This window comes from Hippoglossus stenolepis, chromosome 12 (assembly GCF_022539355.2).
Source record: "Hippoglossus stenolepis isolate QCI-W04-F060 chromosome 12, HSTE1.2, whole genome shotgun sequence".
NCBI classification, from domain to species: Eukaryota; Metazoa; Chordata; class Actinopteri; order Pleuronectiformes; family Pleuronectidae; genus Hippoglossus; species Hippoglossus stenolepis.
Window position 1 is genome coordinate 12,693,853 of NC_061494.1, and position 16,207 is coordinate 12,710,059.

Genomic DNA, 16,207 nt, shown 5'->3' on the forward strand with positions numbered 1-16,207 from the left:
CCAGGAAACTATCTGCTACAGCAATCTCCTATTATAGCAGCAGGGGCTATAAGGGGGGAGGCAGAGGGGAGGTGGGGTTACTTGCTGGCGGGGGAGGTAAGATTTCCATCGTTTAATAACAGAAAGATAAAATGTGACAAATCTGCCGTCACATGATTTTACAGTCGCGACGAAGCTTCGTTCAGGTCGGTGGCGACACTTGTTGACACTTCATATGGTTCTTGTCAGTGCTGTTCAACAAAGATGGAGGCGCTCCAGTGTGAGGCAATTGGGTTATTTACATCTCCCAGTGCTACATTGAACTACATTCCCAGCCCCCCACCCCCCGCCCAGTAATAACACACCTTTGGGAATTGGGCTTTTTTTCTCCTGGTTGTGACCCCACAACCTCCTCCTCCGCCGGTGGTAACATTTCCCTGCAGCTTGCTGACAGTTAGCTGTGTAGCTGCTAATGGCCGACAGCTTGCTGTCCATATTTATAAATAGTTGAAAGGCTGTTTGTTTCATCCGTCAGACACTTGACACCAGAGGATCTCGCAGACCCACATGCTGCAGCCCAAGCCCTCTTTCCGTCCCCCCATGATGGACTCTGTGGGAAAAGTCCTCTATTTCTGTCTGGTGTCCGGCTCCGAGTTCTGCTGCCTTCCTCTGGTCAGACGCTCCAAAACCTGACTGTGGACTATCAAGAGTTTTTTTCTTCGGGTAGTTTTTTCCGTAGAAAGAGGCAGAGCTGCCAGTGAGGGCTCATATGAGGTGACAGGGGAGGATCAGATCTGCGAGGCCTTGGGAGACGGAGTCTTTTGAGGAGTTTAACCTGGAGTAGATCTCAGATTATGGATTATAGAGCTGAAAGGTAAAACAAGAACCCAATCTACATAATTTTTCATGTTTCGATGACACTTAATAATATATGAGGAAGACCTAAGACAAAAGTTAATATCCTCGAACTTGCATGCATTTTAAATTAAATCTTAACATTTAAAATTAAAGACAAATAAATGAAAACATTCGACATTCCCTGCTTTAATCTCCGAATCAAAATTACATTTGCTTACTAAAGATTTTCTTTAGCGGTTGACTCCATTGACAGAATTTTATTTTATTCTCTTTATGTATAAATATACATCCTGGTCGAGTTCCTCCTGCTCTCGGAGGTGACAGATCTGTTGCTGTATCAGACCACCTGAAAAGCACGGCCTGTTCGGTGTCAGGTTTTAGAGTCAGAGGCCCCCGTCACAGGACAAAAATAAACCTGTCAGATGCCAGAATGAACAGAAATCTCCCTGACAGTTCGGCAGGAGGTGATTGTGATGAAAAGGGCTCAGTTTAGTCACAGTGACTTCACTGTCCTTACAAAAATGTCCTTAAACTGAACACAAATGTGTCAAGATACTTTATTATTATACCTTTTTTTAGTACTTTTTAAAAATGTATTAGTTTAGTTTAATTTAGTTTATTTTAGTTTATAATTTATATTTTAGGTGTATATTTTTAAACCATTTTTATTTCATTTAATTTAATATTCTTTATTTTAGTTTTTATATTCTATTAGTTTTTTTTTGCTTGTGTGGCTTTTCAAATATTTTTAAAAACAGCTAGAAGGGAGCCTGTGACACCAGAATTTCATTGCCAGAGACTGCTCTATGTAATTGTTGTGCACATGATAAATATAATCTTGAAATCTTGAAATCTTGGGTAATGACGTGAAAAGAGGTCTTGTGTTTTTTTGTGTAAGTTGCTATTTTACCTAAGTTTGCAGCCACAGTAGAAAGTTGTTGCACAAACCTCTTTTCATTTCTGCACCAGTTTTCTGTGCTGCTGATTTAACCAGGCAGTGTAGTGTGGTGTGAAGCTGTTCTATAGACGTGTGTGAGATGGACGCACTCCAGGGCAGATGATATTAATGAACTACTGGGTATTTAAGGTGGTGCTGGCGGGCAGCTGCAGTTAATTTACCCATGACGTTGCCTCGATGCCTCTAAATATCATTTTTTATTTAAAGCACAGTACAAGAGAGGGAGTATGAGATAAGAAGGTTATAATAAGTTGCAGAAAAGAGTGTTTTGCATTGTATGGTTTTTAAATATATAACACTATAGTTTTGAAGACGCCCCCAGATACAATGCAGAGTGAGGGGAGAGAGAGAGTGACAGTCAACAGACTGAAATACGTCACAGCGCTCACCCCTGGATTTGCCTGCTTCAGATTTACAGATTAGAAAACATTGATTCTTTATTTTTATTTTATTGATTTGTTAAAAAAAACCACCACGAACCTCCTAATTAACAATCCTATTTGGTGCTCTATACATTTAATTTGTACATTTTTTTAATATTAGTTTTCTTACGTCAATTTAAATACATTAGTTTAAATGACTTATCTCATTCAAACAATTCAGGTGTTGTTGTTACTTTTTAATTTCAACTCTGATTTTACCTCTGAAATCTCAACGTAGTAGTGCTCTCCTTCTGCTGTCTCCATTACACCAAAACAAGACTAATTATTAATATAACAGTTAAATGTTTCTAACAAAGTCAAACAAATTTCTCTAACCCCTTATCGATGTGACATTTTGAGATGTGTGTGTGTGGTTGTTTAAGTTGATATGGCGCATTCTGCTTTCCCAAAATAACTCACGTGAGGCTGTCTCTCCTGTGCCTATAGCAACAGTGTAGTTTTATTTACAACATGACCCTGAAGGTCACAGTGATTGAGCAGAGGGATTTACAGAGCTGTTTTCAGAAGCACATACAGTACATTGTTATTTAATCCGAGGGGGTCAAAAGACCCTCCTTATTAAGGCCAGCTATCTTTAATTGGGAACAACAGCCAAAGAGTTTGTTTTTAAATTAGAGAAAACATGTTTATCTTGGATTATCACAATTTGTCCTGTAGGATGATATGCTTGTATGCGTGCATGGTCAGATCTGGGCTAACACACTTTTATTTTGTCCTGCAGGAGAACAACAGGATCTTTTGGACAGAGGCCAGCTAAAAGGCACGATGACTTAGACGCGACTGGCTGAAGAAAATCCAGGGGCCCTGAACTCTGGGTCCTGCAGCTCCACTGGCAGACATAGCGTTTCATTTTGAGGTCTGTGCTTGCATGAATGACTGAGCAATTGAGGACACAGCTCTTTGTTTCCGAGCCAGCATCATGACCTCAGTTGAGAAGCGCCGCTCAGGCCGAAAGAGCGGCAGGCATCGAAAGAACAGCGATACTTCGAGCGGTGGGTCCTTCCTGGATGAGACCGACCGCGAGGTCAGCAGTCTGACAGATCGAGCATTCAGGAGCCTCTGCATTGGAGATGAGGCTGTTTATAACGACTCAGACCTCTGTCCCTCTTCCCCCTGCGGCCAGAGAGACAGACAGCTGGCCTTTAGTCAGGGCGGCCAAGACAGAAACAGAGAGGACAGAGAGAGAGAGGAACTTAAGAGAGCTGCCCATGAGAGCTTCAGCGTCAGGGTGCAGCAGTACGGACAGGACTGGATGCATGGAGGAATGTATGGGGCTGAGATCCAAAGAGATCCGCAGTGGGAGGCTTACGGCGAAAGGACACAGGGGAGGGTTTCTGCCACATTCCAGCAATCCCTTGTGGAAACCTCCCAACAGGAAAAATCTCTGAGGGAAGACCAGTTGTCATTCTTCAGCAATGGAGCCACAGATTTAAGTTCGCAGCAACGCAGGAGCCGCTCCAGAGTTTCCTCCCTCATCAGAGCTTTTAACTCTGACGGACAAAGGGATGGAGCAGGGATGGATGGTAAACTCAGAGAGGGGAATAATGAGACAAGCTGGGACAACTCAGCCCTGATGAATATCCAAAGAGAACTTTCTGAATTCTCTTCATCATACCAGCAAAACTTTAACAGTGACCATTTCCTGACAGGTGGTCCGTTCACGTCTCAAAACTCCGGATTCTACTCCTCTGAAGTAGCAGCAGTGGCTCACACAAATTCTGCATCCACTTTCATGAGCGCTTCCCACAGTAAACACAGCATGTCCACGCAGGTCAACTGCAACTCTAACTTCTTTATACACAGTGAGTTTAGTCCCTTCAAGGTATGGAGGGATCACAACAGGTTTCCTTTTCAACAAGGGGACGTCTCAGGGTTTATGCACTGCTCTGAGTTCCCTAAATGGTACGAGACACCAATGTACAGGGAGCTTTCACAGGAGGCCCGGCCACAGGGGCCTTACAGGTTTGAGGAGAGGGGTATTGGAAACCTGAGGAATAACATGGTGCCAATGGTTCCTCCCACTTCTCAACGCTCCACATCAACATCTACAATGCTGCAGAAAGCTTCGGCTGTGGAGAAACGCAGCGAGTCCGAGTTGGCAGGTCGTTATCCCCACAGGAAGCGGTTGCAGAGTCTGGGAACTAACAAGCTTCCTCCCCAGCGCCCATCAACTGCATCACCTACTGTCGAGATGTCTCGACGTGTGCGGGACACCATCAGCTCCGTGAAAGCCTTGCAGCAAAAGATCAAAATGATGGCCGAGCAAAACATGGAAATGGAGATGAAAGCAAATCAACAAGAAGCACTTTGTAGCAACGATAATTTAATTCCTTTTGGCAACAGTGCAGTAACAGCGGCAGCAAATGTTGTCAGAGGTAACACAACCCCACTCAACATCAGTCAGCTTCTCACACCCTCAGTCCAAGCAAATCAAGAAGCAGGGACATCAGTGGTCCGAGAAGGTGCGGTTTCACCTCAGCTTGTGGAACATGCTCCGGTGCGAGCTGAGAGCAGGGGAGCTACTCCTGACATTAGGATGACCAGCTACAAATCTAGAGCCACAAGCCTCCTCTTCAATCTCAAAGACAACAGGAAACGAGTAAAAAACACCTACAGCCCAACCAAATTCAAACAGCCTTCTGTGCAGGAGCCGAGAGACACTGTGATAGATATCCCAGATTATCCAGATCCAGACATTCAGTTTACACAGGTAGAAGAATTCAGCAGGACAAGTGCTGCCTCACATCAGTATGCAAACCAGTATCAAAACCCTGGATTGTCGCTTGCAACACGAAACTCTCGTCCTAAAACAGCACCTGCAGGCCAATATTCAGAATACACTTTAGGTGATTACCAGACAGCTCAGAGGCAAAGTGAGATGGTTCATCATCACTCCACGTCCACTGGCTTTACACCTGAAAACTACACAACCAATCAGCTGGCTAATGGACAGTATCTCCATGAAGACTTAATGTCATATACTTCCTATAAACAAAGCATGAGAGAAAATGCAGGAATTCTGGTAGGGGATGAACACAGGCTTAAACCATCTTATACAGAGGCACCAAGAAATACTGTCAACAATCAGACCAGAGAATATTTCATAAGTAGGGCAAATGCTGAGCAACATTTTAATGAAACACTGGGAAGGGAATCCACCAAGGTGGATAGATATCAGCAGCCGAAAGACAACAAACATGATTACAGTAATGTGTCCACACAGGATAGGTGGAGACAGACAAACAGCCAAGACACAGAAAGGCTCGGCCTGAGAGCAACTGTCTCTCCATGGAAACAAGAGATAACTGCTTTAACAGAAAAAGAGCAACATGCACAGGCTTACCAAAGAGCAGCCCCGAAAAAGGAGGAACTAAATTTACCCAGAGACAAATACAGAGGACATCAGCAAACTGTAAATGCAGAACTTGAAACAAGAGAGTTGAGGCATATTTATGGGGCAGGATTGGTCAATCCTAACATTTCAAACCAACTACCCCAAAATGCTCCAGAAATCAGTAATGCTAATGTAGAAAATCAAGAATATTACGGACAACAACAAGCTGGAACAATTAAAGACAAATATGCACTTCAAAAGCGTCATGGACACAATGAAATGAAAAATGATTTGACACAGAATTATGATAGGTATACTGATCCAGAAAACCAAAATCAACACATATTTAATACTAGTAAAGACAAAACGATGTGCACGCAGGAAACAGGTCCGAGAAAACAATCTATGCCGGTTCCAAAAGGACACGAAATGCAAAGTCTCAAGCCACTACAAGCCACAACGACGATTGGAGATAATGTGCACAAAAATGCATTATCTAATCCTGACAATGCAGCTGAATCCACCATCGCATTAAACCAGGTGAAGGATAGACAGTTGGCTGAGGTCAAGGCTGGACAGGCCACAGCAGAAAACTCCAAAGTGGAGCTGGCAAAGGTTCAGCACCGGGCTCAAGTGGAGCCACCCAAAGCAGAGTCGGCCAGGTTAAATTTAGCAGGTCAGACTGGTTCAGAGAAAGTCAAAGCACAACAGGCCAAAGCAGAACTGACAGAGCGCGAGAGACTCAAACCGGCTAAAACAGAGGAGAAGAAAAAAGGAGAACAGACAGAAAAACCGAGAGAAAAACATCCAGAGCATGCAAGGGAGGAGCAGACGAAGGCCAGAGAACAAAAGATAACAGAAGAGCCAAGAAATAAAAAAGAGGAAGCAGCGGCCATGCACATGAAAGAGGAGCAGGTCAAAGCTGAAAAAGCCCGAGCAGAAAGGCTAAAAGAAGAACACATAAAAACTGAACTGGCACCGACAGAGCAATTAAGAATACAAAAAACGACACAGTTCAGAATAGAGGAGGACGAACAGGTAAAAGCAGAACAAATTGAAAGAGAGCGGAGAGAGACTGAACGAACCAGAACAGAAAAGATTAAAGCAGAACAAGCTAAACAAGAGCAACAAGCTAAAACCGAACAGGAGAAACTGAAGGCAGTTGAGATGGAAAAGTTCAAAGCAGACCACATTAAAGTTAAGGATGTCAAACAAGAGAAATCGAAGATAGATTTGATTAAAGCCCATGTAAATTCAGAAAAAACGATCCCAGAGTTAAATAAGGCCAAAGAGCAAACAAAAGTAAAGTTAGCTAAAGCAGAGCTAACGAAAACAGAGGATCTGCAGGAAAGGTTAGTTAAACCTGGAGCAAAACTAGCAGCGATACAAAAGGTCAAAAGTGAGCCGGATAAAGTTGAACAAGTTAAGACAGAGTTAGCTAAAGCCAAAGCAGAACTTGCCAAAATAAAAGAGAAAATGAAAGGAGAAGTCAGAAAAACCAACATCGTAATGGAAAATGACATTGCAAAGAAAGATGTTGATTTAAACATTAATATGAATAAAAATGAGGATTATAAAAACCAGGATGGAGCAACACAAATGCATCAACTGAATGAACACTCACTTGACAGAGGGGCTGATGATTTCAACAGTTTGAGAGGAAAATATGGTTTCACTAATGCACTTTCAACAAACAGAAAAGAGGAGTTAACTGCAAAAAATGATTCTTCGAATGATGACAAAGAAACACCAACTATATCTCCTGCCACAGCTGAGACAGTGAATAACAACAAATCAAATGACAAACAGATTCCTCCAAGTGTATTTGCAAAAGCTAACACAGAAAATAAGGAGGAAAGCGAAAGCTTTAAATCAAACGAAGAGACAGAGGGTCACTATGTTTACAGTGAGTCATCCAAAGAATTCAAATTATCCAGTTCTGATAATCTACCCACCCATGTAGATAACGGAGCAAATTGTGACACTGTTACTGATAAAGTGAAGGATGAAAGTGTTGAAAAGTTGGAAAAATGTGAAGCTGCGAAACTCACTGATGTATCACATCAAAGAGATTCTGATTTGACGAAACTCCTGCCTCTTGAACGAAAACCTAAGTCAGTTGAGCACAGTGCAGGTCCAGGTAAAGATGTGCATTTCACCCCTCCCAGAGCATCGACACATAAAGAGAGAGCACAGACCAAGCAGGAGATTCTGACTTCCAGGATAAAAGCTCACGCTGAAAAAGAGATTTCAGCAATAAAAGAAAAGGGTTTTGCTTTAAGAGATGGGTTTATATCCAAAAACCCTACCAAGCTATTAGCAGGTAGTCAGAGTCTTAACATACGACAAAGGCTGCCATCACAGGAAGTGTCTAAAAAGCATGAAAACACTATGTCCAGTAATATTACACCAAAGCACCAGATGGAGCAATCAGGAGTACAGACGGAGACAGTCAAGTCTGTGCCAACCCCCAGTTCTGCTACAATACCAGTGAAGTCTGCAGTAACCACTGGTCAGTCGGTAGACCATTTACAGAAGCAGGTTCCCAAAGTACCAGTGAAAAGCAATGACAATGTGCAAGAACCTACCAAAGATGCAAGACCGACAGGATGTGATCCTAAAAACACAAACAGGGGCTTGATAGAAAAACAGAAGAAAGAAAGTCAATCTGGAGTTAAATCACTTCTGCAAAGTAAAGAGCAGGCACCTGTGGACAACCGTGGAAAGCAGAAATCCAATCATGGAACCAACCCCGGAAAACAGAAAGATGGGGTTAAAGACAATCTTGCCATAAGCACCGACCAACAGAACAAGGAGGAAGAGGATCTATCAAAAGCTACATCTCTGGTCAAAGCTGAAAGCTCAAAACCTATGACAGCAGAAAAACCTGAGGGTAAACATGAAGAACTTCATAAGGACTCAGCACCTTCAATAAATCTTTTCTCTCAAGATCAGAACAAGACCCCTGTGGCTGATGACAGCTTGCAGATCATGGGAATCATGGTAATTGTACGAGAAAGAAAGCCATCCCAGAGTGATAACACCAACCTGGAACAAATAACTACAAAAGAGAAAGAACACAGTAATTCAGAGTTAGATAAATGTCATCCCAGCTCAAGTTTAGAAGTAAGTACAGGAAAAGATTCTCCCAAGGAAAATAGCATAGCAAAGGAAAAAGACAGAGTTGCGCAGGAACTTCGTCCCACAGAGAAGGAAGATCAAACTAAAGTTGGTGTGATTAATCATTCTGAAAATGTTTCTGAGAATGTCACTGTGAAAAAGACTAATCTTCAGAAGAGTACTTCTATAGATGCAAAACCTCAAAGGGAAATGCGACTTCTAGAACCACTGGCTGAAAAAGGCGTGCCATCCACAGTCACTGCACCTGCTAAAAATAAAGTATTGGCTGACACTCAACACCCTTCCGACAAGCAAGACATGAAAGACAAGGAACAGAATGACTACTCAAACAAAATGCCCAAACAGAACCTGGCAAAGGACACGAGGAAAGATGAAGTAAAGAATATTATAGAAGAAACAAATGATCAAAAAACACCAACAGCACATACCAATGACAACTTCAAGGCTAAAGTGGAGAACACAGGAATCAAGAATGATTCCAACAAAGCTGATGCAGAAGCTCTTGTAAAACCTGATGTCCAGCAGACATCGACAGCAAATGATGGCGAGTGTGCACCCCTAATGGAAGAAAAGAGAAATGACCCAACGCCAATGAAGCCATTCAGCAAAACCACTCCATCTCAGCATTTACCTGAAAACCAAAACAACCCTGTATCCCCAAGATTAGAGACACACACTCAAGTGGATGATGTTGTGCATATAGACAGCATTGCCATCAGAGTTGTCCCAACGTGTGCAGTAACTAAGAATGACAACCTGAATACAGCAGGAAAGAATGCTGCCACAGTTGTCCCAGCTGATGTGGTTGTAGCTACTGAAGATAAAGAAGTTGCATCATCAAGTTCCGAAGAAAAAGTGAACACTTCAACCAACAAAGATAGAATCAAAGACCTCACTGCAGAAGACAAATTTGGAGTACAATACGTGTTGTCCAGTGTGAAAAAACTGTCTGATTCATTGAAAATCAGCAAACAACAGGACAGCATCAAGCTAACCACTGAAAACACTCAAGCTGAAAGTCAAAGGTCTGATGAAGTAAAGACTAGTAGGAATTCAGTGGATAAATCAAAGGAACAAGCCATGGAGGGAGACTACTTTCAAGTGCAAGGGGTAGCAGACACAAATAATGACCTACACAATAGTGCCAATGATGGAGAGACGTTAGATGGTGTTTCAAACGAAAGGATACCTCCAGCGTCACTAAACAGGACTTCTGCCAACGAGGAAGTAAAAAATGACGCTTTTTCTTTGAATCAAAGTAAGAGGGAAACAATGGAATTGAGCACAGTAGGCGTCCAAAATGTGAATGTGGAAAAGAAAAACCGAGAAACAGAGACTTCAAAACAGAGCGATGGTCCCACAGAGAGACAGGAAGTAGGTCAAGCTAATCATTTGAGAAAATCCAGTTTGTCAGCAAGGGAGAGACAGAGCTCAAGAAATTCATACCTAACAAGGGACAATGCTGTCAAGGAAAAACCCGAAGTTAAACCAAAACCAAAGGAAAGAGTATCCACAATACCTGAAATATCCGCACTTGCAGACTATGCCAGACTAAAAGTAATTGTTCCAGAGGAGCAGGAAAACACAATTCAGGAATTCCCACCCAACAAAAAGGAAGGATTCTTCCCACTAATACAGTCTCGTCATAGCAGACGTCCAGTGTTCACTGATGACCCAAAAGATATCGCTGTCAAAGAGAAACATTTGCCAAATAAGACAGAGATGAGTGCCAAAGTGAACAGAGAACCCAAAGTATTAGTATTTCCCATTACAGAGAAAGAACACCAAAGGACAGGGATGTTCAAACTGGGAGATAAAGACAAACAAGAGAAAATGGTCTTAGAGCAAGTTGCTGGAAGTGATACTCAAAGACTTAGTCAAATAGAGCAAAGGGTTCCTCAGCAAGTCAATCCTCCATTGCAAACAACAACCTCATCTTCTGCAGTCAACAGGCCAAGAAACACATCATTTTCAGATGGAAATTCACAACCCACCTTGGGGGAATTTCACAACTTAGAGGAAATCACAACTCCAAGAAAAGAGGAGAAGTTAAAAAATAAAGTGGCTAAGACTGGGGAAGAAAGAAAAGAAAGAGCGAGTCAAGGAGGGATTGCAACTCAGCATGAAGAAACCACACCAAAACCATCACAGGAAGAACGAGTGCCTAGAATAGAAGAAGAGAAAAGAACAGACGATATGAGAATAAAACACATTATGGAGGAGAGTAGAGCTTCTCTGGCTGAAGAAGAGAGGAGAGCCACTCAGAGGGAAGAGGAGAGGAGAGTAAAAGAGAGGGAGGCCATAGCTAGTAGGATCAAGGAGCGGCGGGAAAAACAGAGAGAAGCAGATCAAAAAGAAGAGAAAGAAAGACAAGCAAAACAGGCAAAAGATGACAGAGCAGCTCGAACAGAAGAAGAGATAAGATCCAAGCTAAGAGGAGGAGGCAGGACAGAGAAAGAAATCGAGAGGTTAAAGAGTGAAGATGGGAGGAGAGCCAAATTGAGAGGGGAGGCAGATTGGCTTAAAGACAATGAGGAGAGGAGGAGGCTGAAACAGCAAGAGGAGGAGAGAGCTTCTCGAGAGGAGCCACAAAGGAGAGCTTCAGTAGAGGAGCAACAACGAAAAGCTGCACCAGAGGAGCAGCAGAGGAGAGCAGCTCTGATTGAGGAGCAGCAGAGAAGAGCTGCACAAGAGGAGCAGCTGAGGAAAGCTGCACAAGAGGAACAGCAGATGAAAGCTGCAAAAGAGGAGCAGCAGAGAAGAGCGGCTCTGATTGAGGAGCAGCAGAGAAGAGCTGCACCAGAGGAGCACCTGAGGAAAGCTGCACAAGAGGAGCAGCTGAGGAAAGCTGCACAAGAGGAAGAGCAGATGAAAGCTGCAAAAGAGGAGCAGCAGAGAAGAGCGGCTCTGATTGAGGAGCAGCAGAGGAGAGCAGCTCTGATTGAGGAGCAGCAGAGAAGAGCTGCATCAGAGGAGCAGCTGAGGAAAGCTGCACAAGACGAACAGCAGATGAAAGCTGCACAAGAGGAAGAGCCGATGAAAGCTGCAAAAGAGGAGCAGCAGAGAAGAGCGGCTCTGATTGAGGAGCAGCAGAGGAGAGCAGCTCTGATTGAGGAGCAGCAGAGAAGAGCTGCATCAGAGGAGCAGCTGAGGAAAGCTGCACAAGACGAACAGCAGATGAAAGCTGCAAAAGAGGAGCAGCAGAGAAGAGCGGCTCTGATTGAGGAGCAGCAGAGAAGAGCTGCACCAGAGGAGCAGCTGAGGAAAGCTGCACAAGAGGAGCAGCAGAGGAAAGCTGCACAAGAGGAACAGCAGATGAAAGATGCAAAAGAAGAGCAGCAGAGAAGAGCGGCTCTGATTGAGGAGCAGCAGAGAAGAGCTGCACAAGAGGAGCAGCTGAGGAAAGCTGCAAAAGAGGAGCAGCAGAGAAGAGCGGCTCTGATTGAGGAGCAGCAGAGAAGAGCTGCACCAGAGGAGCAGCAGAGTAAAGCTGCAAAAGAGGAGCAGCAGAGCAGAGCGGCTCTGATTGAGGAGCAGCAGAGAAGAGCTGCACAAGAGGAGCAGCAGAAGAGACCTGCACAAGAGGAGCAGCAGAGGAGAGCTGCACAAGAGGAGCAGCAGAAGAGACCTGCACAAGAGGAGCAGCAGAGGAGAGCTGCACAAGAGGAGAAGCAGAGGAAAGCTGCACAAGAGGAGCAGCGGAGGAAAGCTGCAAAAGAGGAGCAGCAGAGAAGAGCTGCACAAGAGGAACAGCAGTGGAAAGCTGCAAAAGAGGAGCAGCAGAGGAGAGCGGCTCTGATTGAGGAGCAGCAAAGGAAAGCTGCACAAGAGGAGCAGCAGAGGAGAGCTGCACAAGAGGAACAGCAGAGAAAAGCTGCACAAGAAGAGAAGCAGAGGAAAGCTGCAAAAGAGGAGCAGCAGAGGAAAGCTGCACAAGAGGAACAGCAGAGGGAAGCTGCAAAAGAGGAGCAGCAGAGGAAAGCTGCACTAGAGGAACAGCAGTGGAAAGCTGCAAAAGAGGAGCAGCAGAGGAGAGCGGCTCTTATTGATGAGCAGCAAAGGAAAGCTGCACAAGAGGAGCAGCAGAGGAAAGCTGCACAAGAGGAGCAGCAGAGGAAAGCTGCACAAGAGGAGCAGCAGAGGAAAGCTGCACAAGAGGAACAACACTGGAAAGCTGCAAAAGAGGAGCAGCAGAGGAGAGCGGGTCTGATTGAGGAGCAGCAAAGGAAAGCTGCACAAGAGGACCAGCAGAGGAAAGCTGCAGAAGAGGAGCAGCAGAGGAGAGCTGCACAAGAGGAGCAGCAAAGGAGAGCTGCTCTGATTGAGGAGCAACCAAAGAGATCTGCGAAAGAAGAGCAGCAGAGGAGTCCTGCAGAAGAGGAGCAGCAAATAACTGCTGCTCTGATTGAGGAGAAGCAAAGAAAAGCTGCACAAGAGGAGCAGCAAAGGATAGCAAAACAGAGAGAGGAGAAGAGACTCGCTGAAATTGAGCAGGAAAAGAGAAGAACACAGGGAGAGGAGGAGGACAGGAAAGCTGCTGAAAAAGAGAAAACAATTATGAAACTTAGAGAAGAAAAACACGCCAAAGAAGAAAGGACTAGATCACTTGAGGAGAGCCAAGCAGAGGAGGGGAGGAGGAGAGCACAAGAACAGATAGCTCAAAGAGAGAATGAGATCATGGCTAAAAAGAGAGAAGAAGAAGAAATGCTTGTGTCTCAGAGAGAAAGAGAGAGAGCTGCTCAGATAGAGGAGCACAAAAGAGCAGCACAAATGATGGATGCTCTCCAGTACTACGCCATATCCTCAACAGAACCAGAGCGGAAATCCAAAGAAAGACAGGTACGCTCCCCTTTACCTTCCCAACAAAAACACCATCCATCAGTACGTGAGTCAACTGAGGACTCAGGATACCACACTCGGTCTTACAGGCCACATAGCTCTGCATCTCCAGCTCCTTCTCTGCCCCGCTCCAACACCTCCTCTCCTGCTCTGGGAGGCAAGCCCTCGATGTTCAGGGTGAAGGATAACAAGATCAGAAGTTCTCCTTTCACCAAGTCAGTCAAACCACGCTTCCATAAGAACTTTGGAGAGGACCTCCGAGTGGGTTCCCCCATGGAAAGGGTGTCAGAGAGAGAAGAGGAGCAGGAGATAATGAGACATAGTGTTGGAGTTCCCGTCCGTCCTGACACAGGGTTAAACAGACATGCTGTTATCAAAGAATCTTCATCACAGGACTACTCTGCCCATCTCCCACAACATAGGCCATTCTCCAGGAGGAGCATTGTTCTGGATGAAGATGACTCCCGCTCTGTCATGAGCAACATGTCAGAGGATGTGGAGAGTTTTGCTACCAGTGCTGCTGACCTTGCAGATATACGAGCCTTGTATGACTTCGATAGGCCGGAATCAGCCTGTAGTTATAGCAGTGATGTGTCTCGTTCAATGGGCAGGCCTCCAGTGGTTCCCCCAAAGAGTGACAAAGCCTTGCGCAGGGCACAAAGGTTAACTACTCGCAGGATAAAGAAGGAGTCGTGCAAAGCAGTAGAAGACAGCCCTGCTGGAGTTGGAAAACCTCTTCAAGAAGTCCCTCATCCTTCCTCCACTGAGGTACACTCCTCCAACAAACATGCTGTGGCTTCCCCTCATTTTTCCTCTCCCGTGTCCCTTGCTCATGCTCCAGCAATGGAGTCTGGCTTGCCTTCTTCCCACACAGAGCACACATCATCTCACCACTCTGTCCACACTTCCCCTAATGCCTCTGGTCCCATCTCCCTCCCAGTTGCCTTGCCTCATGCTGCTGCCTCTGTTATCCTCCCCGTTGCCTCACCTCATGCTACTGGCCCTGTGTCCCACACTGCTGCTCCTAAAACAGTTTCTCATGTTTCCTCTTCTCCCACTCTCCATCATGCCAACCATCCAGCTCCAGTGACACAGTACCATGTTGAGTCAAGCTATCCCCAGTCCTACCCATTGACCCAGCGCAAGGTGCTGCAAGACCTCGGCTCCGGTCAGTATTTCGTAGTGGACGTACCTGTTCAAGTGAAAACAAAGACTTTTTTTGACCCACAGACGGGAAAGTATGTTCAGCTGAATGTGCGTGAATCTGGCAAGAGCTCCTCCCGACCCCAGTCCCAGCAAAACTACTCTCAGCCCCAGCTGCAGATCCAGACGAAGTCGCAACAACAGCCCATCTCCCAGGCATCTCCCACTGGCAAGCCCCTTATGCATTATCAAGGCTACCATGGGTATTCCCAAGGTTACCAACCAGCAGCAGTCAACTCCATGCCCCCCCACAGCTCATCAGCCCCCATGACTCACCAACAGAACCAACAGTCTGTCAGGGAGAACCACAGCTACGAATATCCAGCCCCTGAAATGAAACAGTGCTCTGAAGAGCATCGCTACAGCCCGGAGAAGACACCATACATGGACACAGTTAATGATACAGAGAAAACATATAACACAGTTTACAACACACATGGCTCATATGAGGCGTTCCCAGAGTGTGACACAAACAGCCAGCTTGCAGGAAGCTCTGTTTGTGAAAATGAAAACTCAGCCCACTCACGATATCAACCCAGAGATATAATACCTATCAGTGAACTGGAAGATTTTATGGAGGTGTCTGACTGGTGAGAACACAGACTGATTAATTATGTACAAATAATGTAAAGCAAACAAGAAGCCAAATAAAGTATTTGATCATATAAAGATACGCAAAAGAAATGAGTGAATGGATTGTTACATGCAGTATTTGAAGTGACTTTTTTCAAATGAACGAAGTAACTGAGTGATTAGCTTTTTTGAGATGCTGTTAAATTGCTGCTGCTGATTCTAGAGATTCATTGTCAAGCTATTTATTGTTTTACAGAGAAGTTCACCATTCCATTAACATGAACGTGAGAAGCTGAGATATGTGTATACAGTGTGATCAGTATCACGGTGCCTCGTAAACCTAGAAGGAGGCTCTCATACATTAAACAGCAGAAGAATGTCAACAGTGTTTAGTATGTTGGAGAAATGTTGGTCTCTGCTATTAACACTGACCTATTTAAGTTTTCCTTTTTTTTGTTGAAGAAATTCTTCTTTTGGAATTTTTGATGCATGAGATATAAAGATCTGCAGATGGTGTAAAGCATCATTTGTATATTCAACCCTGTTATTAAGGTTTTGTTTCATATAGTAGTCCATTTTGGAAAATTGGAAGTTTGTAAGAATGTTTCTGTGTTGATGTGAAACAGAGTAGTGTGAAATAGACTTGTTCAGCCAATAAAAACACACTTAATTCAATCAAACAATTGGTCATCACAATGACTGTCTAACAGAATCTGCCATGTAAAAGTTACAAATAAACAAAAAGGTAAAATAAAAGATTATTGTGGAAGGTTGATTTTATTTTACAAATCAAAGTGGGTAACAACAATAACTGCCACTGGCATCCTGCTCTTGAAATGTACCTTGGGTCTGAATGACTCAAAATAAAGAGTTGTTTTA

At 44.3% G+C, this 16,207-nt stretch overlaps 1 protein-coding gene across 1 annotated transcript; it reads left to right on the forward strand.

Moving 5' to 3' along the window:
* The first annotated feature begins 387 nt into the window (after positions 1-387).
* On the forward strand, positions 388-16,097 carry LOC118119156. The gene is given in 4 exon segments (XM_047342397.1): positions 388-853; positions 2,960-10,597; positions 10,600-10,761; positions 12,251-16,097. Coding segments are annotated over 3 exon segments (10,701 nt in total). The 5' UTR covers positions 388-853; positions 2,960-3,157; the 3' UTR covers positions 15,350-16,097.
* Positions 16,098-16,207: the final 110 nt, after the last annotated feature.